The sequence below is a fragment of the Formica exsecta genome, unplaced genomic scaffold, assembly GCF_003651465.1.
Source record: "Formica exsecta isolate Colony F162 unplaced genomic scaffold, ASM365146v1 scaffold51, whole genome shotgun sequence".
Lineage (NCBI taxonomy): Eukaryota > Metazoa > Arthropoda > Insecta > Hymenoptera > Formicidae > Formica > Formica exsecta.
In genome coordinates, this window is record NW_021852343.1 from 195,589 (window position 1) to 222,590 (window position 27,002).

Here is a 27,002-nt window from a genome sequence, read left to right on the forward strand (position 1 = left end):
TGAAATCTCATTATTAAAAATTAAGAGATTATTAATCTTCAGTCCCTTAATTTGTATGAATAAATTTATATGTTTACAGAATTGTAGTTAATATATAATAATCATGGTTCATATATATTTATAATACATCAATAATATATTTTATTTCTATGCTAATTATATCAATGTGCCATCCAAAGATGCTTGTTTATTACAATGAAATAATATGATCACATGCAATAATAAAAAAGAATGAATATTGTATAATTGAATATTAAAGTAAGCATATTTTAGAGGCTTAAAGATGTCACTTGTAGCATATATAAAAGATAGAAATGATGATATATAAAAGAATATTTTAGTATAACTTAATATAAATTATTACATATATACGTAATATATATAGTATAACAGTTCATTAATGGAAAATAATGGAATAACAGTTTTAAGTATTATGTGATATGTATGTTTATAAAGTTCGATATTACTTATAAACAATACTATACATAAATAATATTACTTTTTTAAAATAATTTTTTTGATGAGCAGATGTTATCTATAATATATTTGCTACATTATGGCAGTTAACTGATGACATTAAATTATTTTTTATGATTATATTTTAACAATGCATTTTATCTTGATTTTAGCATGTTTATTTATAATATAAATTTGCGACTTTATTGCAAAATTTTAATGATAAAACAATTTATTTGTTAAAATATGTTTGTTTTTTGTAACATTCCTCATAAGATAGATATATAAATGCAACGATAAATCATTAAAGCATTAAACAATCATTAATTTTCTTTGATACTATAGTACTCTCAGTACTTTCTTTCAGAAAACAGCATCACAATTAAATTGTGTTGTTTATCTATTTAATATAATCATTTTTATTTACTTTTTAAGTAGATATTGCGAAATGAAATATTTTACACGTGCTTTTCACGAAATAGATATACCAATTATAAATGAGATATTATAAAAAAAAAAATTATAAACTTCCATGTTTTTTTTATGTCTACTTTTTTGTATACTCAAATATTTTTGCAGAAATATAGAGAATATTTTTTTCCTAACAATATAAATATAATACATAAAATTATTATTCACCAATAGTTAAATCATGTCTTCCATTAATAACTGCTTACATTACAAATAAGTGTGTGTGTATATATATATATATATATATATATAAGCACTATAAATAAATTCTCTTGAGAATTAATGTTCTTGGAATTTGTAATTAACAAACTAGAAATATTTCACACTGCATTAATATCCTATTATATTAAATATTTATCATTAAAATTAATAATTATATCAAAATTTAGTAAGCTATGTCAATAGTGTATCTGTGATATTGGACCTTCTTGTAATGTAGACTCACTAATAATGGTACATATATATGTTGTAAAATATTCTTTAATTATTTACTAATTTTATTTAACCCTGTTTAGATTAATGAATGATACAAAACACTACTGATTTTTGAAAGAACAAAAAAATTTGGCAAGGTTAATAAGAATCCATCTAAATAAAAAAAAAAAAGAGAAAAAAAGAAAAAGATAAAAAGAAATGCAATGTGATTAATATGATCATATAGCAATGGGCATTCAATATACAATTTTGTAAGATAGGGGTTCTAGAAAAAGATAGTGAAATATTTTCTCATTTTTTATAAATTATTCTATGTTTAAAACACAATAAATTCTTTCAATATTTTAAAATTTATTTATGAAAAATGTGAATGTTATTTTTTGATATTTTTTGTGCGACGAGATATCAACATCTTTTTTTCTCTTGCTGATATTCATATAATTGAGAACAAATACCTTTACAACGCGGGATTTTCGAATTTTGGTCCTTTTGTGACTATAATCTCAGCATATGAATATTCTTGATTGAGTTCTAATACTTTTACACGTGCTTTTCACGAAATAGATATACCAATTATAAATGAGATATTATAAAAAAAAAATTATAAACTTCCATGTTTTTTTTATGTCTATTTTTTTGTATACTCAAATATTTTTGCAGAAATATAGTGAATATTTTTTTCCTAACAATATAAATATAATACATAAAATTATTATTCACCAATAGTTAAATCATGTCTTCCATTAATAACTGCTTACATTACAAATAAGTGTGTGTGTATATATATATATATATCACTGCATTAATATCCTATTATATTAAATATTTATCATTAAAATTAATAATTATATCAAAATTTAGTAAGCTATGTCAATAGTGTATCTGTGATATTGGACCTTCTTGTAATGTAGACTCACTAATAATGGTACATATATATGTTGTAAAATATTCTTTAATTATTTACTAATTTTATTTAACCCTGTTTAGATTAATGAATGATACAAAACACTACTGATTTTTGAAAGAACAAAAAAATTTAGCAAGGTTAATAAGAATCCATCTAAATAAAAAAAAAAAAAAGAGAAAAAAAGAAAAAGATAAAAAGAAATGCAATGTGATTAATATGATCATATAGCAATGGGCATTCAATATACAATTTTGTAAGATAGGGGATCTAGAAAAAGATAGTGAAATATTTTCTCATTTTTTATAAATTATTCTATGTTTAAAACACAATAAATTCTTTCAATATTTTAAAATTTATTTATGAAAAAGTGAATGTTATTTTTTGATATTTTTTTGTGCGACGAGATATCAACATCTTTTTTTCTCTTGCTGATATTCATATAATTGAGAACAAATACCTTTACAACGCGGGATTTTCGAATTTTGGTCCTTTTGTGACTATAATCTCAGCATATGAATATTCTTGATTGAGTTCTAATACTTGGAACTTTTTCAGAACTAATAGTGTATAAAACTTCTGTGCAACCTACAAAAATAGAGTTATCATTTTACCAATATTCGCATAGAGAGGTTAACATATTGAATCGTTTTTTTAAAGCACCAACCTGTTTGCGATTATTTTTGAATGCCATATCCGATAGTGTTAGTTTATCTTTGGTATCTAGTTTGCTCTTAATAACATGATACATATGCGCTGCTCTTTTGTTAAGAACGCGCTCTTCAAACTGTTCATAAGTTTCATCCATTTGTTGTTCCTCTTGCTGAAAAATATAGCATCTCGTAAATAATTAACATTTGTTTTCGTAAATATTTTTCTGTAATACTGTAATAATGTATAATCTAAAAATGAAATAATGCATAAGCTAAAAATAGTATTTGCAATATAAAAAAAATTACAGGTCCCACAGATGGCGGAAACTCGTAATCTTCATGATTCCATGGTGTGGCGGGCCCTCTTTCTGAAATTGCACCAGGTGTATGTGCTGGAAGATGATGTTCATCATAGCCCATGTACGAAACTTGCGGTTGTGCCTATTATATAGTATAAATAAGACTTTTTGTTTTAATATAATTGTGAAAAGTAGTGTATATAGAAAATATTCGAAAATGCGATGCAATACAAAACAACAATCTAAAGAAAACTAAACATATTTAACGCTTGCATATTCTCAACACATTTCAGTCACATGACGAGTGTGTCAACTTACTTGATCATAACCCATATTTTCCATCTGCGGCATATCGGATGTTTGTATGGCGGCAACGGCTTCCTCTTGTGGTGGTACTTGCGTTTCTTCGTGTGTGTCGAGTACTGAGTTGACTTCAGCTGGTGCAATTTGTGGTATTTCAGAACTGAGCAATGATGTTTCAGTAGTCGGTGGTGCTACCACCGATGGTTCCCTAGAAGGCACAATGCTACTTATGTCGGAAACCGATGGTTCAGGTAAAGGTACTTCGGACGATATAGATGATTCCGTAGGAAGATCATGTTGCGCGATTATGCTCGGAATTTCTACTGCCTCAACAGCGTTCGCCGACGGTTGGCTAACATCCGCTGGCGTTGGTTGAGGTGGTTGAGGAGGTTGTTTTATCTAAACATTAATAAGTTATACATTAATATTAACTGTTATGTAAAAATTCTTTGTCAGATTTATAGTTTCTCTCTAAAAAAAATATTATATATAAACGCAATATCTCGGCCTGCAAGCTATCTTAACGACCTTCGCGTGCAACATGGACTTTCTCTCTCTCACACACATGCACACAAAAAAAATATTATATATACATATATATATATATATATATATATTTAAACTACTAACTTCATCATCCTGTGGCGCTTTGCGTTTTCGTGCTGTACGCTTATTGAGAATACTTTGCTCATAAGATGGCTCTACTTCTGGAGCATCTCTCATTTGCTCTAGAGACATACCATCTTCCTCAGCTCCAAGTCGTCCAAAATCTTCATGATCATAAGACTTGCTGGTTAGATGTCTTTGATAATTCTGTTTTAATATAACATTAAAATGAAATTTTATTATGGAATATTCAAACAATTGTAAAATCGTATTACCTTGAAAATTGATGTAAAATCGTATTACCTTAAACAAAACACGAGCTGGAATAGAACTTCCTGGTAGAGCAAAAAGCTTCTCTACGCCGCCTGTTTCCTTCCAATGCATCAATCTTTTTGTAGGTGGTGCCAAGTCCAATGTTGTGATAATATCACTAGTATCAGATAGCTGTGCCTTCATCTCTTCACCAGAGATATTTTTTACTTCATCAACAATGAGTTTACGTTTGCGCTTAGTTTTTGTGAAACCTTTAAGAAAATAAATGTTTTTTCGTTAGATACAATAAATGTGCATCAATGTTAATATAAAAATAATTAACCTTTTAGAATGGATGCATCGATTGGAGGTAACGCAAAGCTTTCTTCGTCGTCGTGTAACAATGTGGTTTGTTCTTGTAAAGGTGGTGGTTCTTCTACATTATCAATGGCATGTTCCTCTGGTATAACTGGTGGAGCTGGTGTAAAGCGTCGACTGGCGACGCTTATTCTTCCGTCCATTTCTTCTCCAGCTGCTGCTGGTGTAGCCGGTCTGGAGCCGTCAGTGCTACGTATAACGCATTTTTTCAGTAATATCAAACTATTACAATATCAAAGTTTTATATAGCAAAATATACCAAGCTAAAACAATAAATACCTCATGCCTCCCATTGGAGACCCTGGACCACCAAAATGATCGCCCATATCTTCATCAGATTCATCGTGCACAGATGCAGCAGTTCCAGGAGCTGTACCTGCTTCCTGTTGCTCAGTTATCGAACTAACCTCAGGTACAGGTACCTCACCCATTGGAGCTTCGTCAAATAAACCACCTTCAAAAAGGCCTCCCGCTAAAAAGAAATGTTATAATTATTATAAATTATTTTTGAGTCGTGTTACAAGGATAAATTGTTTTTATCATACATATGATATCTTGGCCAAGATGACCACCAAAACCATCGTCTCTGATAGGTGTATCTATGTCCATAGGTTGCGTCGTAGCAGATGTTCCTGCAACTGGTTCTTTTTCTTTTTGTTCCAATGCTGTTTCTATTCCTGGACCGTCGCTAAACAACATGTGACTCTAAAATTACATTAAAACAATTAATATTTTAAAATTACATTGTTTTAAAAATCTAATAAAGATTTATTATATATATTCTTTGATTATTTAATATAAATTGAGACTAACTTTTGAGAGAATTTAAAAAATATATATAAATATTGAAAATTAAATAATCTTAATCATCAGATAAGCTGATTTTTGTATATTGTTCAATTACATCTAATGCTTATATTATCAGAATACAGTATATAACTACTTTTGAAAATTCATGAAACATATATAGTTTTGCTCACTATACGATAACTTATGTGATTTAGAAAAATACAATTATACAAAGAATAAACATAATAGATACCTGATCTAATGAAGGTTCCATACCACTACCATGTCGTAGTAATTCTGGTGGCTCTGCATCAAAACTCATGTCACCAAAACCTTGATCATGTGTAACCAAAGATAAACTGCCATAATCTTCCCTCATTGTTATTTCCTCTGCTCTAGATTGATTCAAACTAAATTGAGCTTCAATATCAACATCTCTGAAAAAAAAGGTTTAAAATAATTAGTAAAATATTTTAAAATATTCTGCATCATACACACACACACACACACATTTTTTAGATAAAAGTTTAATAATATTAACTTACTTAAGTTCAGGCATAGCAGTATCAAAATCATGAAATACTTCTGGCAAAGTAATAGCTGTTACAGCCGCCTCTCTATGTTCCTCAGGTAGATCTACCATTCCAGGCCTAAAGGCCATTTTAATTTTTACAAAAGCTTCATTGCAATCGGCCAATAAATATTTGGCTTTTCTTGAGTAGATTCGTACGACTCCCAATAATAAATGACCGGATGTTCTCAAGGCCATTTTAACCTATTATAAATTTTTAGAAAGAATTTTATAATACATTAATATTTGGTAAATCTTGCAATATAGTAAGGTAATACTTACTTTTGGTTGTAATATACCATCCACTGATTTTTCTATATTAGTTTCAAACACATGTGCCTTTGTTATTTTTTTGTCCCAATGAGCAGCCAGCCATATACGAGCCAAAGGCCCTTTTTTGGCCAACACAAAATGTGCGTAAAACATGATTCTTCTTTAATGCTGCGTCAATAAAGATTGGACTAAATTAAGGAGTTGATAAAACCACATTTCTAATTTCAATATAAGAAAAGAAAGATGTTATTTAAAAAAATCACAAATATATATATATATATATATGTACATGTTTAATAAATATTATTCTGCCTAAGTTTAAAGAACAAACACATCAGTGAATTAATAAATATTTCTTATTGGCAATATAATATTTGATATGACATAATAAGGCAAGAAGTTTAATATTAATTTGATGTGTTGCTTATCAATTGGCATATAATTTGATACATAAAATCAACATTAAAAGTCAACAATGGTTGTTGCCTAATTCGTGAAAATATAAACATCAATGCACAAGATGGCGTTTCCGTCTACAGTTTTGGCGGTTACGAGATAACGTCAAATTTCTGATACCAGTTTCGTTTACGATGCGTACAGCGTGTCACCGAAATATCGTCCGATCGTTAGGCCGTGTGAAGCAGCGGCATATTTTGCAACAGGAACAACCGCGACTGCGACAATTTCTCAAAACATCGGCGCATACGGTACGTTTTCGCCTTGATACGTACCTCCAAACTAACCACGATTACGCGCGATCGCACATATACACACATCACATGCACACTGCAACACACCGATTCACCGTTAATCTGACGTTCCGAAATCCATCTTTCTTTCGTTATCCGCGTGTTCGTAAACGTACGATTTTAGAAGGTTACAGATGGTTCGGAGCGTTTGGTCGACCAATCAAGACAAAGAAATCTTTTCTCCTTTTGTCCTGATTGGTCAATTAAATGTTATTTTACCTCACTAGATAGGAATTCCGAACGCGCCCTTATTAATGCGTGGCGTACAATTCCAAAATACGAAGATGGCGTATATGCAAGAAGGCGTATTATTGAAAACATCGAACGACACAAAAAGAGAAAGAGAGAATCCTCTCTCCCTCTCCTCATTCTTATTTTTCTCTCTCACTCTCTTCGCCGAGAATCTCAGCTGTATATTATATGATTTCTAACCTATACACAGGATATTGAGAATGTAATTTTAATTGCACGTTGTGTTCCAAATTTTTGCCTGAACATATCTCGTTAACTATGCCGAATTTTATGATTATAGCTCGTACGTTATAGATAAAATTAACAATAACTTTATGTCATGATTTATAGTAATTTAATGATTTATCATCATTAGTATTCACACTTTATATTATATTGAATAATCTATTTCTTATTTTAGATTAGCCACTTTGACAATGGGAAAAGTTTATTCTTTATTAACACGACCTATTCGCACGTTCAATGTCGAAAATCGTGCGGCAAGAATCATATCTCGAGAGAAGCCTATACCAGCACCTCAATATCCATCCACGGAAAAGCAAAAGAAATTGTCAGACGAAGGTAATATTTAATAGTCAACGCAATGTTGATTTTTATCATATTTTATCATATTATAATTGAAAATTATAATTTAGGAATACACACACTTTTTGATATTCTCTCCTAAGTTTGTTATATAATCCTTTTGTGTTTAGTAAATCCAAATTTCCTGAAAGAACATTATCAAAAGAATGTGCGACTGGATCAACGCTTAAAAGATGTTTTTGTAACATCAACAGATCCACAAGTATGTGCTATATTTTCAATTTGTATTTTCTCGAATTTAAAAAAATCCTAATATGCTAAAATAAATTTAGTAGAGTGCGCAGATATATTTATCTGACATAATTTTTACATCAGATTCAGATATCAAAGTAATTTTTATTTTAATTTTCATAAACAAGTATTTAAATTTTTTATTGATAAATTTCCATTTTTTTTACTATTAAAATTCCTATATTCTTACTGCAGCCATATTGAGTTATAGTCAGAAATGAGAAATCATAAGAGTTTTTAGTCTTGCGAAATATATTGAAATAAATAATTTTTTTAAATGCCATTATATATATATATTTGTGTTCAATAATATATAGATTAGTAAAATACACCAAAAACTCTTTTTGATTTGTAAATTAATGAATAATAAATCTTGATCAATTGTAAGGTCCATTCTTCAGGAAAAAAGGATCTTATTAATTATTTATTTTGATGTATTTTGCAAGAAAAACATAAAACTCGCATGATTTCTCACTTTTAACATCATAATTCAATATAGCTGTAGTGAAGACACAGCTTTAAGAAAGTCATGGAAATAATTTGTTATCAAGTAAAAATATAAAGTTTTGCAATTTATTATTTAGAAAGTAATTGAGCCAACAAGAGAACCAAGGCCTTTACCTCAAAACAGATATACGATAGATGAATATACATTTAATTTTTTTGAACCTGCAACGATCCCTGTAGGAAAGTGCTCATTGAAGCAGGTTTTAACATTTCTTTCGCAATATAAACACGATCCTTTAACATATAGCAGTGAAAACATAGCTGCTGAATATAAAATAGATAAGAAAGTAGTAGGTATGTATTATTTATTTCTAAAAAAGTAACAAAATAAACTTATAATGCTTATATATTAATATAAAATTTATATATATTTGCATCTCTCTCTTTCTTTTTAGATGATATATTGAAACATTTTAAACTTTATGTAACTATGATACCAAAGAGTGAGGAAATATTGGAAGATCCAGCGCAAGAAATGTTCGAAACAGCATTAGAGGAAAAAAACAAAAGGGATCTTCTAGAAAAGAAAAAGTAATATGAATATTATAATAGAAAAATAATTTATTAAAGATTATTTGTATATACGTGATTTTTTTCCTAAATATAATATTATATAATATATATAGTCTATATATCAACAAATAAATTGGAAATGATGTATATTTTATAGTAAAGTTTCACACGCGCGCGCATGTTAAAATATTAAAAAAGTAATGTGCTTTCCAAATTAATTACACATTCTTATGCAATCTGTAATAAAAATTTGTGCATTATTTTAGCATCGATAAAATCATATAAAAGTATAAATTATTTGCTTACTTGCTATGATATGATAAACTGAAACGATCACAACCAAGACATGGAATTGCCTAGTGGTAGACGGCATCGAGTGAGAATAATCAGGAAAAAAGTCCTGCATACCTAAACTTGTTTCTGGAATGGTCATAGTCTTCTCCATCATCCAGTAAAATGCTTTCATTTTTAATGTTTTTTTCAATTCTGCGCCAACTTCTTCCCGTATACGTTTATTGTAATTATTTAGCCAACGTCGCTGTGTGTAACACGTGTTAATATTATAAAGAACATTTACTTTTTATCGTTACTTTTTATATTTCTTGTAATAATGTATAAATTTAATAGTTTTAGATTAATGTACTTAAGACCTACATGCAATGGAGTTAGCATATTGATGTCAATAAGTTTCGGTTCATAAGGAACCAGAGTAATGTCTTTGAATTTGAGGAATTTTTGCCCATTATGACTCTGAAACATAATTAACAATTAGTAACTAATAACCAATTATATTATTAAATATATGAAATATTATATATTGACAAAGTTGCTGCTGTTTTATAGTGTACAGGATATAACACAGGTAAGGATATGTTAAGATCTACCAATTTATTAGCCGGAATCACTTCAAGTATATTTTCTAAACGAATTCCAAAATCGCCTTCTTTGTAGTATCCCGGTTCGTTTGATAGGAAGAATCCTGGTTTCAATTTAAGAGAACATCCTATTACTAAATTTTTGCATTTATATGCTATAAGGATAGGCGCTGCAATGTGTATTGTTTCATTAGGATGGCTTTCATCAATTATATTTAATATTTTTGTGAAGCAACTATTTTACAGAAAACTGTTGATTACGAACATTCGTGAACTGAAGAGAAATGACCAATTCCGTGACCAGTCCCATGCATGTAATTGTAACCGGTACTCCACAATGGTCTCCGTACAATAACGTCCAATTGATCTGTCGTCAGATCGTCAGGGAAGATCAAAGACGATAATTCGATCGAACCGATCAACACTCTTGTATAGGCTTTTTTCTGCTCGTCAGTCGGCATTCCGAAATGTAGAGTCCTTGTCACATCAGTGGTACCATCTGCCAAATAATTTTATTTCATTATGCTTTTTTACATTATGTCTCGCAGTTGTTTGAGCTTATCTCGACCAAACTAGCAAAGCTATCTCCAGCAAAGCAGAGTAAAAAAACTCAGAGTTTTGTACCCAAGTATTGTCCTCCGGAATCAACCACTAGTGTGGACGTGGTTCCGATTTTAACATTAGTCAAGTTAATTGGCTCATAATGCGGTAAAGCGGCGTGCGAACCATATCCCGCAATCGTCGGGAAAGCAATACCCCTGTTGCTATTTTGTTCGTAACGGAATTCATTGGCCACCCTTGCCACTTGCATCTCATCCCATCCTTCGGAATCCAATTCATATTGTTCTTCCATGTAAGCTAAGAAATCGCACATAGCCACTGCATCCCTCAGATGAGATCTTCTCATACCTGCTATTTCGATTTTGTTTTTTTCCGCTCGTAGATCGATTACAGGGGAAGGCTTAGCCAATCTCTTTTCTGGTGGAATCTGCAAAAAAATTCTATGTATTTAGTATGAATTTATGAATTTAAAATTATTTATTCAAAATTTGATCGTGTATTATGCTTATTTCAACATCGAAAATATACGCATGACCGCATTGTTTCCGCAGTTATACTTACAGAATTGTATATTTCTTTGGACGCACCCAACGTATAGACATAAAGTGATGGAAGCCACACTGTATTCCAGGCTTGGGACATGGTCTTTAAATCATACCAAATGGCTGTGTAATTGTGCAATCTGTAACGATAGTCAATCGTTATACCATTCTGCTTTTATTATGTGGCTATTATCAATTTCTAAGAATTGGAACTATCGAACTTTGATTTCATAATATCATTGCAAAGCAAGAAAAAAGTTCTTTTTATTTTCTTAAAAATTAATTTAAAAAACAAAGCTATATCAGTTGACACCGATCTTAATCTGTGTTTTTATCTATTCTTCTGGAGTTTATGTCATTCAGTGATATATGATACTTTGAATTTTATTTCTTCATCTCTCACTCACTTGACGCAGTCCGCATGGAAGCAGGAGTCGCTTTTCAGATGTATGTCGACGGACCGCAGGATTTTATGTCGCGGCGCATAGAGGTGCAGGGATCCATGAGTGACGATCGCGTAGGCTCTTAGAACGGGCGTGTATGGTAAGTCGTAGCCGCGAATGTTGAAGAGCCATGCTATCTCATCCAGAGCGGTGACGATAAGCGCGTCGGCCGACGAGAATTCCATTTCCAGCCGGACACTCCGAATTTTCTCTTGCCATGGTTTACCGGAATACTGGTCCGCCAATGGATACGCTGCATGCGGATTGTATTCAGGTCGGCCCACCTGCCAGATCAAGTCCACCAAGTCGTTATGGACTGCGACCAATCTTATGGATGAATTCGCTGAACACGAATAGAATCGCGTTAGTCGCGTGAAACAAGATCAACACTTTTGGCTTTGTTGTGCGATCATTGATTGATATTAGAGTTTATCTCGAAGCTCGATAAAAAGGGAAAATTTTTATTTTATAAAATTAATGAGATTTTTATATGTAAAATATTATGTTTTTAGAAAAAAAATATATACGTCTTACAATAACATTTAGTAAAATAATGCGCAGCAAGGAGAAATATAATATATAATGTTTAATAAAAAAAGCCTTATGTAATTGTAAAAGATTATTACCTAATTCGCTTTCCCATATTTCCCATATAAACGCAGATATTAGTTTTGGATTAGCACCGATACGTATTTCCGATCGATTTCGAAACTCGTGTATTAACCATTCTGTTATTCCAGGTACCTGAAATTAATGGAAATATTTTTTTAATGTGTTATGGATCTCGATACTGAAATGTTCATAAAATTATTATTAATTACAAATTCTCATTATTCATTACAAGCTGGATGTGTTTGTGTGTATATATGACAAATGTAGCGAATTGTTATAATATTGTCATAAATTTAAGGAATGTTTTGTCTATCTATTATAAATTATTTTCTTTTTTTTATAATACACATACAATACATATGGTACATCATAAAGATGATATAATCATAAATAACATGATTAATGCCAGAAAAGCTTTGCGTTTCAATTTAAACAAACATGCTAGAAAATAATTTTATCTAATAATAAACATATCTTTCTCGGGGCTCTTATTCATTTGGAAACCGATGAAATTACTTATTATTAAGAAAATATGTAATAAGAGCCCGGAGAGAGAGAGAGAGAGAGGAAGAAGAAAAAAAGAGAGAGAGATAGTAGATATTACTATCATTAAAATAAAATAATTGAATATGTCAAATAACAAATCAAAGCTTAATTCAAATTATAACAGTTTAAGGTTTCATAATATAATTAAAAAATGTTAATCAGATTTTAAATATTAATATATGCAATTAATTGTTACTATCTTGATTTTTATATTCTTATTATCTTCGGAGTCTTATTAGAAATCGCTGTTAGAAAATGTTTTTTTAAAGGTGAAGGTAAAAAATAGAAATATAAGTTGTTACTATCTTGATTTTTATAGTCTTATTATCTTCGGAGTCTTATTAGAAATCGCTGTTAGAAAATGTTTTTTTAAAGGTGAAGGTAAAAAATAGAAATATAAGTTTATGATAAGAAAAAATTTGCTGTTATAATAGATAAAAACAATTTAATTGATTAACAAATAAGGAAAATGTGTAATTTTATCAAATAATATACGAATATGTAATAATGGAAATGGTACACGAATATATAATAAACTGATAGTTATTAAGCATATAAAGCAGAAATGAGATAAAGATCTCGTCCTTGTATTATATCACAATAATAAAAATTTGAACTTGAATTAATTTACTCACGTCGGATTCATCTTGCTTCATTAAACTCCAGTTGCAGTCCAGCTGATGGTCAGCTTGAATATGATATCGGCCATCAGTCCAAAGTATTGCCTTGTCTATAGTGACTAAAGCTTCTCCAGAACTTCCATAAAATCCAGTAAGAAACTCTCTTCTCATATCACGCGGATCCACAATTTCGCTCTATATAAAAAGAATTTATAAAAGTTTTATTAATAAAAAAATATATGAATATGGGAAGACTATTAATATTAATTATATAATAATTCGCAAAAAAAGTTTTCCTAATCAATCAGCATTAAAACATATGTCAAAGACAATGTTTCGACTTAAATCAATGTCCTTCAATCGCTTTGTCGTCAATAAAACTCAGAAGATTTCACAGGTATATGCTACTGGTATAAGTACAGGTATATATGTATATTGTACCGCGCTCAAAAGTTTGAAGGATCCTATAATATTTCAAAATAAAAAATTATATTTTACAATTGTTTTTCTTACTAATAATTATTTTATTTAAAAATTATAGGATGTTTTAAACTTTTGACCAATAGTGTATTTTTTGAGTGTTTATAATTTTATCATTTAATAATTAGAAAAACATTTTTTATTTTTTTTATATATTTGTTTTTTTATATCGCGTTAAATTTTCAAATCACTAAAATATTTCTCATTGAAAAACACGGTTTTAAAAGATTAAACACTGCATCCAAAACCATAAAATTTTAGCAAATACAGAATAAGCATATCAGCCAAAGTTATATTTATGCGAAGTATTGTTTTCAATAAGAGAAGCTTTCAAATATTGTACACCACGCGAATACCTCTAAAGGGCCAGCACGGCCGTGAGAAGCAAAGCTCACTGTCTGAAATTTAAATATAATAAAAGAGACATTTAGCATATATAATATATACATTAATTGTCAATGCGTACATATATCATTACTAACGAATCGATTTAATTCAATCTGTGAATATAATGTCTATTATTATTATTGCGTATCGAGTTTGACTTGGTGTAATGCAAGCAGTTTAATTTGTAACAAGATAACGCTATAATCAACATTTAAAAAAATTAACGATTTTAAATAAATTCTGGTAGTCACTATAATTGATTTTTTCTATTATTATAAATGCTTGTAAAAATTATCATGATAATTGTTACCGTATATTCTATACTTATCTACAATTAGTCGAGATTAATCTACTAATATAAATGTGACACGCCAATTCGTAAGATATGTACAAGTAAATCCCTGGGTGGATAAATCATAATTATGAATATCGATTCGATTTAATCACGTTGATGGGATAGAACTCACTTGATGCTCGTCATACGAAGTAACGATGTAACCATCGAGTGCTGGCCCTTGAACTGCCGCTACGCGAATCATCTCAGATCTCAGTTGTCTCAATCGCAAAGAACTGTCATATCGATTAACCGGTTGATTTTCGAGGTAAGCATTCACGGGGCAGTACGATCTTTTGGCGCCATTATAGTTGTATTCTGGCTTTGACAATTTGCTGGTATCGGCTCTCGTTAATTCTGCGTCAGACAAATTTTCTAACTCTTTTGACAAAAAATAGTACAAGAAAAATATGTTATACATACATATCGATTACAAGATACATTGACAGTATATAAAAAATTGATTGATTGAATTCGATTTTTAGTTAATTGTTAACCAAGTCTCAAGAATGATTCTAGTAAACTGGAATTAAGATATAAAACAGAAGATAAATATTACAAAAAACTGAAAATCGAAAGGTGTAAAAAACATAATTTTTTGGCAGAATTTAGAGAATTTAAATATTCATCTTAACTATACAGATAAATAAGGAATAATGAGTTAAGATAATGAAAAAAATGTATGACATAGGCATAAAATGGATGGTATCAATAATATAAAAAATAGTTAGAATATAATGCTTAAATTTTATGCAAAAGACAAGGGTTTGGAGGCGCCGGGTATCGATCCCGGTACCTCTCGCATGCTAAGCGAGCGCTCTACCATCTGAGCTACGCCCCCCAGATGAAAAGAGTTTTCTTAATGAGTGCTGATCTGGTTGATTATATAACTAGAGAGACAAGATAAATAAATAAATAAATAAATAAATATATCATGACAATACAACAACAAATCAGATTTGATTGTTGGAAAAATAATTATTAAAAATTTTGTCCAAATAAATTGTCAAAAATAAATAATTTCAATACATTTCTTCTTCTAGCATTTTTTATAATTTTGTGAGTACTGAATCTATGAAAGATGTATTTTAAATACGTGTATGTATGTATGTACGTGTGCAAATATGTGTGTATAAATATGTGTATGTGATAAAAACTTATATTATATAAAAAGAAAATATAAATTTAATATTTTTTTCTACAAAAATAAAACTGGTGATTGATCCATTGATGATGATCCACTTATGAATAATTTCAATATAATAATATTTAGTATAGTTTTATATTCTCTGACAAAATTATACTAAATAATGTGTGTGTGTGTGTGTGTGTATAATTTAAATATATATTAAATGTAAATGTATCTATGATTCAATACATGTAATGTACATTGCACTGGATACAAGAAATATAGGCAAAATAAGTAGATAATGAATACAAATTAGAACAGAACGATAAACATGTTTTTGCCTTAAATATTTTATCAGGGATTAATGATATAAAAGTTCAAACTTCGAACAGCAAGAAAAGTCGAAAAAATTCAATTAAAATATAATCTGGTAAATTAGAAAATTTCATACAAATGACGCAACAATAGTACATAAGTTCCTAAGATTTCTATAGATGATTCTTTATGCAATGGATAACGAGGGATGCAACGCGACTCGCGCTAATTGATCATGTTGACCGGAACTAGCTTGATTTCCGTTGCATATATAGTATACGTCTCATGGGAATCCAGAGGGTGTGCTAAGTGGTGCTTGCGTACCAGGAAAGCATATCGAACTTGGAGTTTAATCGTCCCGAAACGCATGTTTGATCGTTACATGTATTATATATTGAACCGTCATCTTACACGCAAGTAATATATATGTCAAATTGATCAAACTCGCTCTTTTCTCCTTTCTCACTTTCTTTTTTTCTCGCCAAATCTATTTTTCCGCGATATCGCATCGAGAAAAATGCGGCGCGTATCGTCTATCGTCGCGTTCGCGACAAGAAATCAATTTCGTAAATGAATGGGGGACGGATCGAATATAATTCGGGCGAAATATCATATACACTGTCGCGTATTTTATCATTAATGCGCCATAACTAGGGATCAATTTCGTAAATGAATGTGGGGGACGGATCGAATATAATTCGGGCGAAATATCATATACACTGTCGCGTATTTTATCATTAATGCGCCATAACTAGGTCAGCGTATTGTTTAATTTAATAATTTAACGTAAACATCAAGTAATATTAAATATATTACTAGGGAAGTAGGAGCGTGCAGTAGGAAAGTTTTACTCCAATGTAACCTTACAATTTTCAGCTTGGTAATTTTCTCTGTAATTTTCCCGCATGCTGTAAAGATTACATTGCTTATATATATATATTCATCTCATCATTTAATTCGATATTTACCAATATCTTCTTATCCTCTTAAGTTATTCTAGTTGACAAAGACGTGCCATTCGGAGGAAAGAAATTCCATTGTATTATATGCAATGAAAATGGCACATGGGAAGGACTCGTGTCATCAATAAAATAATTTAATATGTAAGATAAAATGTTTTTCATGATAAATTTATGGCCATATGAAAAGAATGAAAAAAGGATGTCGATTTACAATAAAATATCGAATTGTATTATTTCTTATCAAACGAAAAGAAGCAAATGATGCAACTTAAAATGGTTCTAACACACCATTTATAATATAACTATAAAAATAATAGAAGCTAATTATACTTTTTCATAGATGATGGATTATTTCGAACATTTCACAATATATTTGCATGTCATGTATATAATTACGTAGACTAATTAATAAATAACTGTATCACATTTTATTCTATAATATTCTCATTTTAAGCTGCGTGAAAATAATAACAGCATATAATAACATAGCAATGCTGAGCAATTAACAATAAGTATTTTGTAAATATTTAATGTAATCGTCTCTCCCTCTCTCTCGTATGTAAGTATAATAAACTTATAATAATTCTATATAAAAATAAATAATAAATTGCATACGTGTTTTTAACCGTTATGTTGCATATCAATTTCTCATAAAAAGGAAAGAAAGAATAATAAATATAAGTTTAATATTATATTAAATAAATATAAGCTCAATATTATTTTAATATCATTCTGCATTATATTAATGTCTTAAATAACACAATTATTCTATGATGCAACGGTAAAAATATGAATATTCGACACCTATGGACATAATATATAATATTCGGCTCTCTGCTTTCATGTGACAAAAGTATCTGTAAAAAAAAAAAAACAAATAACACTATTACGTGCAAACAATGATTCTGTAGTATGCGCAACGTTTATCTTTTGCTGCTTCAAATTTAATTTCGAGAATGCTCTTCTCTTGTCTCGCCTTTGCTCGCGACCATTGGTTCGTCACTCGCTTTACTGTCCCAAAGACACCAGGCTACCATGAATCTCTGGTTACTCTCGGACGCAGAGCAGGGTAGCCTCAAGGAACGAAACCCAGAGATATATGTATGTACATACACATATACAGCGAATCGATGCCGCGGAAGCGCATGGGAAGGCAAGTTTTCGCCAGGTATAACGGAGGGTGAACTTGACGAGGCCAAAGCGATTCGCCTTCTTAGTTGGTACCACGTTGCCGCTGTCGATCTACCATTTGTTCACCACTCACTTTCGTGCTTCTATCCGATCCGGCTTGTAGCACGATGAAGAGTTTAAAGGGCGGCCGACGCGAATCCCGCGTCGCAATGGCCGTGACTTATATCTCGAATACGTCGCGTTATTTTCATATTGATTACTTTCTTAAACCAACGCTTGACGCTGTATGTCATCGGGAGGGTGAAATTATTACATTTGCGAGATAGAATTTCTTAATAAAAATTATATAAATAAATGAATAATTTAATAATGATTCTAATAATCTTTGATAATAAGATATGTACTCTGTGAAACTATGATTATATAATTGATGTTGAATTTATCGATTATAGCGATGTATATTTATAAATTATCTAACATTTTATTATATACAGTAATAATAATAATATGCTTAACAATAATAATAAATATTTGCAAACACGCGCATCGAGTTCCTAAGTAAAAATTATTATCAAGAATCGCAATATATCTTCGGGCGTTAATATCTTCGGGATAATTTTGCCTTTTGTTATCTCATATTGATATAGATATCTCATCGTATGAATCGTGCGCCCAATACCTATTAAATGACGTGCAGAAGGAGAGATGATCGAGATGCTGCGAGACCGGACTATTTCTCGAGATGATCTTTAGCATCTATTGAACAGGCTCGCATAATATGTAAGAACACGTCGTGATTTCATCTTGTGCCTGTGGACCAGTTTGTTGCTTGCAACTCGCAGTCAGTCCTCTTGCTTTCATTCAACGCTACTCTCCTAGTAGGCAAAATGTTAGCAGTGCTGTTAGCAGTATGCCGTTAGTTCGACAGCAGAAATTCAATTAAAATATATTGCGATTAGTATCGACTACATCCGCGTTAAGCTTGTATTCTATCGAGTTAAAGTTTCATAGTAAGTTGATGTCAGAAACTTGCTCTGATTATAAATGAAAAAGTATGTCGCTGATGATGCTAGTAACAAATAGATATACAATATATGATTCCCATATAACTTCATGAGAATGTTTGTTTCGATATAAAGTTTATGGACCGAAAAAAAAAATCACGCGGTTCCACAATAAATATTATCTTAACATGTCAACAATAATAATAATATATGATAGCTCATATTCTTATCTATGTTTGGAGATAGATATAATTATCGATTTTATTTAAATAGTAACATTATAAAAAACGTAAAAATTATTTAAAATCAATTTTAAATTAATTTGATTCATCAATTTTAAATTGATTAAATGTATGATGCATATATGAAAAAATATCAGTTACAAGTATAAATAAAAATAGAAAAATAAAATATATAAAAATTGGTAAAAATTTATAACATTTAAGTGTTTTTAACATTTATAAACATTTTATATTTCGTTATATATTGTTTGATCTATGATTTTTAATTAATTAATTTTTCTATTGATTTATTTTTATGTAATTATTCCTGAAATATTGTAATGTAAAATCTTTCTAGGAGAAACTATCTATTTATCTGTCAAAAAAGTATACACAAAGCCGCGCGTTGATACGCTATGAATCTGCGAACTAGTTGTGCGACGTCTCGAGATGATCTTCAGTATCTGCTGATCAGGATCACATGGGTTACAAGTAGTCAGATGATTTATGATATTTGCATCTCTCGTAGTTGTGTTAGTTTGTTCCTTTGTTCGATTATCTACTTTCTCTCTGTTGCCTCAGTAAAATAATTATTATTTTATCTTTCAGTAATCTTAAAATTTTTTTTGTTGGTGTCGCGAGACGGTTTCTGCTCTGTCATCGGTGTATCGCGTGTGTCATCGACTCGTCAAATTTATGAGGCTCGTCGTCGAGGAACGAAGCGAGGAATGTCGGACTAGCGATTCATGCGATCGAGAAAGTATGGACGTTGAAAAAGACGAAAAGTCGAAAAGCCGGTTAAGCATCCCCTTTGCTTAACTATCAGGGATTCATCTTCGGAGGCGGTTGGTATGGCTTCGATTTGGGATGGCTCGAGGCTTTTTGCAACAGGGTAGTAGAAAGAGAGTTAGCGTTGAGGGTGATTCTATCAATTATTTCACATAACAAACATCGCTGCGAGAAGTTTAAGTTAAACTTATAAAAAATATATGGAATAATAAATATTAAACAAATTTAATAAATATTAATTTATAGTAAAGAATGAAAGTATATCAAGTTTCCCTGATATATGAGATGAATAAATGAGATTAATAATATTTTCTATAAAGCTATGCATATGAAAGAATTCATGAAATTTTCGTTATATCGTTATATAGATATTCTCTTAAAAAAGGCACGTTAAATCGATATTCGCAAGTAATTTTTTTGTTGCATTTTTTCCTTAAACTTATATCAGAATTGCATGTATATAAATACATATATACATATATATACATATATGAGAGATACCGCTTAATCGCAAAGGTGAAACAAGAAAAGAACATTTGAAATTGGATCTGAAACAACAAAGGATGAATGAGCATGATATAAAATCACAATGTGTAATATTATTACTTGCATTACTGCGTTACACAAATAATTTCTCCATCCAATCTTGGAAAATTAGACATATTAAATTAAATATGTACATTAAAAAATATATTATATATAAATAATAATATGAAAAATAAAAGATTAATTGCACATCTTTTAATATACCACGTATTCTTCACAAAAATACAAAGAAGTATATCAATTGGATAAATCTCTCTATTGTTATATATACATATTTATCTTTTAAAGAATTGTATTAATCGCTATAACATTTCATAAGAGAAAAAATACGAATAGAGACCTAGAGCTATTCTTATCATAACGATATCAATGCGTACAGGCCACGTTGCACATTGTCACAAAAAAAGGGAGAATCACTACCCCTGCGGCGCGCGTACGCGCGCGCGTATCCCTTCACCTACCGCTCCCCATCGAACGTGCTTTCCACGCAGTTGCATTCAACGCACATGTTTGATGCACATGGATATATGTATACATGCGTATATATACAGGTAACAACGAGGGCGACGAGAAGGCGACGAGAAGGCGACGAGAAGCCGACGAGAGGCGGCGCGCTGGCGCCGTCAGGCATCATCGGCGGAGATCGATAACCCGGTAGAGAAGGGGGATAAAGGGAGGAGGGCGGAGGGCGGGGGAGGAGAGAATCGGTATACATATGCAGAGTGGAATAGCGGCGGGGGAGAGGAAAGGGTGGACGGGGAAAGAACGGCGAAAAAAGGAAAACGGAGATGACGGCAAAAAGACATCATAAATCGCTACTGCCAGCATCCCCTCGTCCAGCGCCACCCTCGTTCTCACCCCCGTCCTCATCCTCCACCGACCGAGTCTCGTTACTCTCTTCCACCCTACGGAATTCGAACGGCTTCCCGCCACCGACCGCCTCGCGCGCTATACGGCCCTGGCCGTAGTGAGATGGTCGCCTGCTTAAGTGGCTCGTTCCGAGCTACCGTCAAGGCCGCAGACCTCGTCTCCAGGCGTTTATCGGCCGAAAGTCGCGTCGCGAAAAAGATGCGTCGCGAGTCCCAGGTTTTTAGCGGCTCCTTCCGATGGACGAAGCGTCGCCAGTGCCCGCCACCGTGCCAGGGTAGCATCCCGTGACGGAGGTGCATCCCTATATCGAATACCGCGAATGCGCACTTGGCATGACGAAGGGGTTAGTAACCGTGCAACCGGAGCGAAGGCTCCCGCTGCGACGCAACCGCGCTGATCCGCTGCAACGGAAATAGAGGAAGCTGATTGGTCGTTACCGCTACAGCGCGCGATCTTGACAGATAATGCCACGTGTTGGGAACACGTGTACGGGCCAACGTCATTTATGTCACAAAGGTCTCGATTTTCAATTTCCGTGACATCAAGTTGTTAAATTTTTAGAGATGTCCCTTGCTTTAATCAAGGCTTAATGTTTTTAGACACGCGATAAATAGAAACTGTGCTATATATTCTATTTTTTCATTTATTCGGATTGTATATGAACAATTTACTTTGATATTCTACATATAGAATGGGTATAGTCTATCTCGAGAAGCTCTGGTGCATAATACGTATGTATGTACATGAGAACGTTACAGTGGATGAAGAGAGAAAAGACGAAGATGGTATAGTTAAAAGGAATCGAAACTGATGCGCGACAAAGAGGTTTACTATTGAACAGGAACACAGAATGTAGAAGGGTCAGAATGTAGTTAAAATAATTAATGTAAATAATTATACCTACCGATAACATTCTCTATCATCTAACTTGTGAAGTAAATATTAAAATTGAAAAAGAAAATACTCGCGAAATATTTGTTTCAATTGATATATCGCTTGTGCATTATCAATAATATAAACAATGTAAAAAGAAATAAAAATAATTATGTATAGAATTTGACTATAAGTAGCATAATTTCTCATTAACTATTTAGGATATATAATTGCAATTACGTGAGAAAGGAAGAACATTGAATATATCACGAATAATCATGATTGATGATTGCCTGACATTCATATTCATGCACACATTAAGAGACAGGAAATTAATATGATATTAATAAAACTGATGATATTAACACCTCTTGGCGGAGATATAACAACGGGGGGATGAATCGGCAGCACAGAACGAATCAACGATTCGACACCGTGAATAAGGAGTAAACGTAGATCCGTGAATATCGGATCGGAATAGGAATTCCCGATTGGTGCGTGGAACGGGATGACATACGGAGTTAGAGGTGACGCGCGTTTCCCGTTCCGTGACCGCTCACCGCGATAGTTACACGCGGTAAGAGAGATCGATAAATTGTACGGAGGCTAACAATAAGTCCCGATGCGACCCGATGGAAACGCGACCGGAAACGGAATAGGCCGCCATCAGACGAGGGTAGGTTTTAGCCGTCGGTTTTCCGTAAAGTTGTCACGCGACTCGTAAAATACCCCTCGCGAGAGTAACGAGAATAAGGGTATAAAAAAGAGCCTACGGAACAGATACGTTCGAATTTCTTTTCCACCGATCGCCGATCGCGGCGGAAATGCTTTGTATTTATTGGAAAACAAGGGCGGTTCGGTAGCAGGGTAACACGAGGGCACAGAGAGTGATTTTCAAGCACCGCCCCCTCGGCGGGGGTAGCGCATTTGACGCAGTCAGTTGGTAACCGAAACGCAGTCATCGGCATCAAGAGAGGTTTGCCCTCGTTGCCCTGGTCGTTCGTCCTGAGAATGGCCCGACAGATGTTTGTGGTATCCTTACAACCGCAAAAGTGCTTCGAGCTGGAACTACTGCTCGGAGTGTAAAACTGTCGTTTACATCGTCTGTTTAATTATTGTATAATAATTGCATCGAATGTAACGGCCTATCAAGAGACTATAATTATAATATTGTTTAACTTTTTTATGCTCTCCTTTTTCTATCAAAAATATGATATACTGTGCTTTGAATAAAAGCATAGCAGCAATATAACAGCAATATAACTTGTCTTTTTTCGGACACTGATCGTTAATGCGAAACAATATCGATGAAATTTATAATAAGAAGTTATTATATATACAATAAAATAGAATAATAATTTTATTTTATTCGCTTATGTGTGTTCCTAACTGATTTACTATGTACTTATAGATTTATTCAACATTCCGTTTTTGTAAGAAAGAAAAATACAATTCTCCTTATTCATATTAATGAAACGTCATAATGAAGTATGCACAGATGGCAATACGTTTATAACACCTGAAAGAATTATTCGCAAATATTTTTGTGACTAACTGTATGTCAAAATATTTCGAATAAAATGAAAAAAAAAGTTTTAATAATGCATCATCATTCACATGAATTATTATTATTATTATATTATTATGGATATATTAAAGACTACTTATTCTACTTTCTGTAATTGCGCTTTGAAAATACAATATACTGATTTTATACACATTGCGGTTTTATAACATTGCGGTAATATTAGGTGGGGGCGAATCTCCAAGGAGAGATGTGATGCAATATGACGAACTTAATTTTACCAAGGAGATTAATATGACGCGACAGCGAGGAGGTGGCCTACGCTCGTTACAGCGATATTAGAAGAGTATCAACATTGCGGGTGTCTATGTCGACTCTTATGATTCGCTAAGTTGGGAGAATTGGCTCCAGTTTGTGTTACGATTTATCAGCATCGCAAAGATACCCAGACAGAATTCGTGATACGGGACCTATGTGAATGAAAAGCCCGCCAGAGCGAATTAAAGTCATTCGGGAAGAAATGGGTTAGAACAGACGAGACACTCAGGTATTAGGAGCGTAGGAGGATAACATTGGTTCCTGGCTCGCTGGTGTACTTATATATATATATATGTAATTGTAACAATATAATATTGTTCATAAAAATTTATCCATATTTTCTATACATTAAAAGCGAATGAAAGTAGCGTGACAGCGAGGAGTAGAGAATTATTGATATTTTATAACTTATTTGCATTATTAATGAAGTATCTCTGTATGTAATGCAGTCACAACAAATTGCCATTTTGTAAAAAATAATGCAAAAATAAATTTTTAAATTTGTTAAAAGAGATTACGATGCCGTACCGATAAATCACGCGTAATTTATATGTTGCAAAGTGTTTAAAATACTTTACCGCTTGATCTATCTGCATATACTACGGATATATCTATATCCGTCTATCTATATTCGTAAAATAGCAACATTGTAGTTTTTTCTTTAAATTTACATAATGCAAAATATATAAATAGGCGAAATAATTTTCAATGGACAGAAGAGAGTATTTTGCAAAATTACAAACTAAATGCGCGCGAACCGCACTCATGCGTAATTGCCAAAATATTTTTTTAGCTGTCATTACACCGCGCGAAGAGTTGCAACAATTTGCTGTAAACAAGCGACAGTTTGCAATTACACAGGAAAACAGAAGCTGCAACGAAGGCGCATTGGCGAAAAGCCGGGCGCGTTACATTTGTAAACGGAACTCGGCACGCAACATAGTAACCTGGTACACGACTCGCGTGAATTTCTACGTGATACGGACTTGCAAGTTAATTAGCTCACGAACAACTCTGTTCGTATCGCGATACAAATGTCAAAGATAAAACTAATTGACTTCAAATTAAGTGAACTGTAAGAGTCGTATCTCATTTCTTCATTACATTTTGTTCGTTTTTGTTTGTTTTTGTTCGATTGCGTAAAGGAGTTTTAACCGCTTCGAAAATTATTGATATCTCATTACTTTAAGAAAAGATAGATTCTATGTATAATTAAAGAACTTGCCATTAAAATTAGAATCGAGGATTTTACGCGATGCGCTTTTAAAATATAAAATTATCATATATAACAATGCAATTGATTGAATTCAAAAAAAAAAAAATTATATTCTTTGCAAGATACATATAGGTATGTCAAGGTGTTGATAAATATTCTTTTTAATATTTATATTTTTTCGATAATCGAACGAATAATTAGAGAAGTTTATTAAACGAGACAAAAAGTTTCACACATTGGCCGATACACAAGCTCTACCTCGCTAAAGTATAATTCTGGCACCTGTACAAATTCGCAGCACACATTTGCGCGAATGATGCACCGCACCGATGCGAGTCATTCATCTTACTCCCACCGACAACACTGACCATTTTTTGTTTACAGATATTGGATAAGTGACAGCGCGACGTAGCAGGGCCGTATGAAGATGCAGGGGGATCACGTCGTGTCGGATGAGAGGCGGAGCGTGAGCCAATGTCGTTCGTGTCCGGACGCGAGAGTGGGAGCATTAATTAGGGTGGAACAATAGAGAACGAGAATTTTTACCAGGGTCGCATAGCGCACAGAAGATCGAAGCGTGGGAGTAGTATCATCGTCGATGTCTGGGTCCCGGCAAAACTGAACGGAAACCATCGCGAGTCTCGCGCGAGGGAGACAGAAAGACATCTCGTTCCTTTTTGTCTTTTTTTTGCGTCAATAAAAATTCAATAGTTTATAGCGCGTTTCTACTTTTAATGCTTTTTTTTCCTTTTAAAAAATGGGTACATTGATGTAGATTTATTATATAATAGTTGCCGTAGAAAATTAACTGTACAATCGTAGGTAATGATGATCTTTTCGCTATTGATTCTCTCAGATTCAGCGCGAGAATTCGAATAACAAAGAACTTGGCGAATGTAAGAAAGGCGATGGAACGCTAATATATATTATATAAGTTTTATAAATGTGTGCCGGTTAACACATGTTCGAATGCGCATGAGAGTTTCCACGTGATTTATCGGGATATTATTATACGCGAAACGTTATGCGTTTGTACATTGAAACGTTTAATAGTAATTTACGTAAGCAATTATGCAACATCTTCTGCACATCGTAGCCCGCTCATCCATGCGCGAAGTTTCTGTCATGCGACATTTAACATATCATTTGTCAATCTTTTCATAATGATCGCTTCGATATTTGCGACGAGTATTTCATGAAAATTAAGGTAAAACAGCAAACAATGAACTTTGGCCTTTTATAAAAATAGAATCCAGCCTCGATTTTAAATTTAGGTATTGATTCAAAGAGATCTTAGAAATTCTCACATGTAATTTGAATATTTACATAAGGAGAATTAAATATGTTTATTTTCCATATTTCTTCTAATATAAGATATAGAAAACAAATAATTTCTTCAACATCGCTCGTTCATTCTCTCATTTACATATGATTATACAAAATATTCTTAAAAATACTTTATTAATTCATTAATAT

At 32.1% G+C, this 27,002-nt stretch overlaps 3 protein-coding genes and 1 non-coding gene across 15 annotated transcripts in view; 1 reads left to right on the forward strand and 3 right to left on the reverse strand.

Moving 5' to 3' along the window:
* Positions 1-84: 84 nt before the first annotated feature.
* On the reverse strand, positions 85-7,196 carry LOC115241725 (double-strand-break repair protein rad21 homolog). Of its 6 annotated transcripts, XM_029817643.1 has the most exons (15): positions 6,967-7,104; positions 6,400-6,558; positions 6,092-6,321; positions 5,800-5,983; positions 5,303-5,462; positions 5,037-5,229; positions 4,723-4,946; positions 4,431-4,651; positions 4,152-4,334; positions 3,537-3,920; positions 3,226-3,360; positions 2,934-3,089; positions 2,774-2,854; positions 1,818-1,864; positions 85-1,515 (listed from the first exon to the last, which is right to left on the reverse strand). In XM_029817643.1, the coding sequence occupies exons 2-14, from the start codon at positions 6,541-6,543 to the stop codon at positions 1,820-1,822; spliced, it is 2,340 nt and encodes a 779-aa protein (XP_029673503.1). In that variant the 5' UTR covers positions 6,544-6,558; positions 6,967-7,104; the 3' UTR covers positions 85-1,515; positions 1,818-1,819. The 6 variants fall into 6 exon arrangements, with proteins under 6 accessions (XP_029673503.1, XP_029673502.1, XP_029673501.1 ...); XM_029817642.1 differs by lacking the exon at positions 85-1,515 and having other exon boundaries at positions 1,694-1,864; XM_029817641.1 differs by lacking the exons at positions 85-1,515; positions 1,818-1,864; positions 6,967-7,104 and adding an exon at positions 7,122-7,196 and having other exon boundaries at positions 2,619-2,854.
* LOC115241736 (protein NDUFAF4 homolog) lies at positions 6,973-9,984 on the forward strand. 4 transcript variants are annotated; one of them, XM_029817665.1, is made up of 6 exons: positions 6,973-7,097; positions 7,792-7,952; positions 8,087-8,178; positions 8,792-9,008; positions 9,110-9,245; positions 9,855-9,984. In XM_029817665.1, the coding sequence occupies exons 2-6, from the start codon at positions 7,808-7,810 to the stop codon at positions 9,925-9,927; spliced, it is 663 nt and encodes a 220-aa protein (XP_029673525.1). In that variant the 5' UTR covers positions 6,973-7,097; positions 7,792-7,807; the 3' UTR covers positions 9,928-9,984. The 4 variants fall into 4 exon arrangements, with proteins under 4 accessions (XP_029673525.1, XP_029673524.1, XP_029673523.1 ...); XM_029817664.1 differs by lacking the exon at positions 6,973-7,097 and adding an exon at positions 7,428-7,593; XM_029817663.1 differs by lacking the exon at positions 6,973-7,097 and adding an exon at positions 7,431-7,674 and having other exon boundaries at positions 9,855-9,977.
* Positions 9,386-27,002, reverse strand: part of LOC115241727 (xaa-Pro aminopeptidase 1-like) — a 34,379-nt gene continuing 16,762 nt past the window's right edge. For 2 of the 4 annotated variants that reach the window (XM_029817647.1, XM_029817650.1), the window contains exons 2-11: positions 14,761-14,984; positions 13,442-13,621; positions 12,275-12,392; positions 11,613-11,991; positions 11,225-11,345; positions 10,727-11,090; positions 10,368-10,601; positions 10,112-10,272; positions 9,882-9,977; positions 9,497-9,765 (exon numbers count right to left, since the gene is read on the reverse strand). In XM_029817647.1, coding sequence (XP_029673507.1) covers positions 9,505-9,765; positions 9,882-9,977; positions 10,112-10,272; positions 10,368-10,601; positions 10,727-11,090; positions 11,225-11,345; positions 11,613-11,991; positions 12,275-12,392; positions 13,442-13,621; positions 14,761-14,984 — 2,138 coding nt within the window. In that variant the 3' untranslated portion in view covers positions 9,497-9,504. Of the gene's footprint in view, positions 9,465-9,496; positions 9,766-9,881; positions 9,978-10,111; positions 10,273-10,367; positions 10,602-10,726; positions 11,091-11,224; positions 11,346-11,612; positions 11,992-12,274; positions 12,393-13,441; positions 13,622-14,262; positions 14,595-14,760; positions 14,985-27,002 lie in introns of those variants that run through there. The other 2 variants (XM_029817648.1, XM_029817649.1) reach the window with 2 other exon arrangements.
* Trnaa-agc lies at positions 15,396-15,468 on the reverse strand. Its single transcript has one exon. It is a non-coding gene; the product is annotated as a tRNA-Ala (tRNA).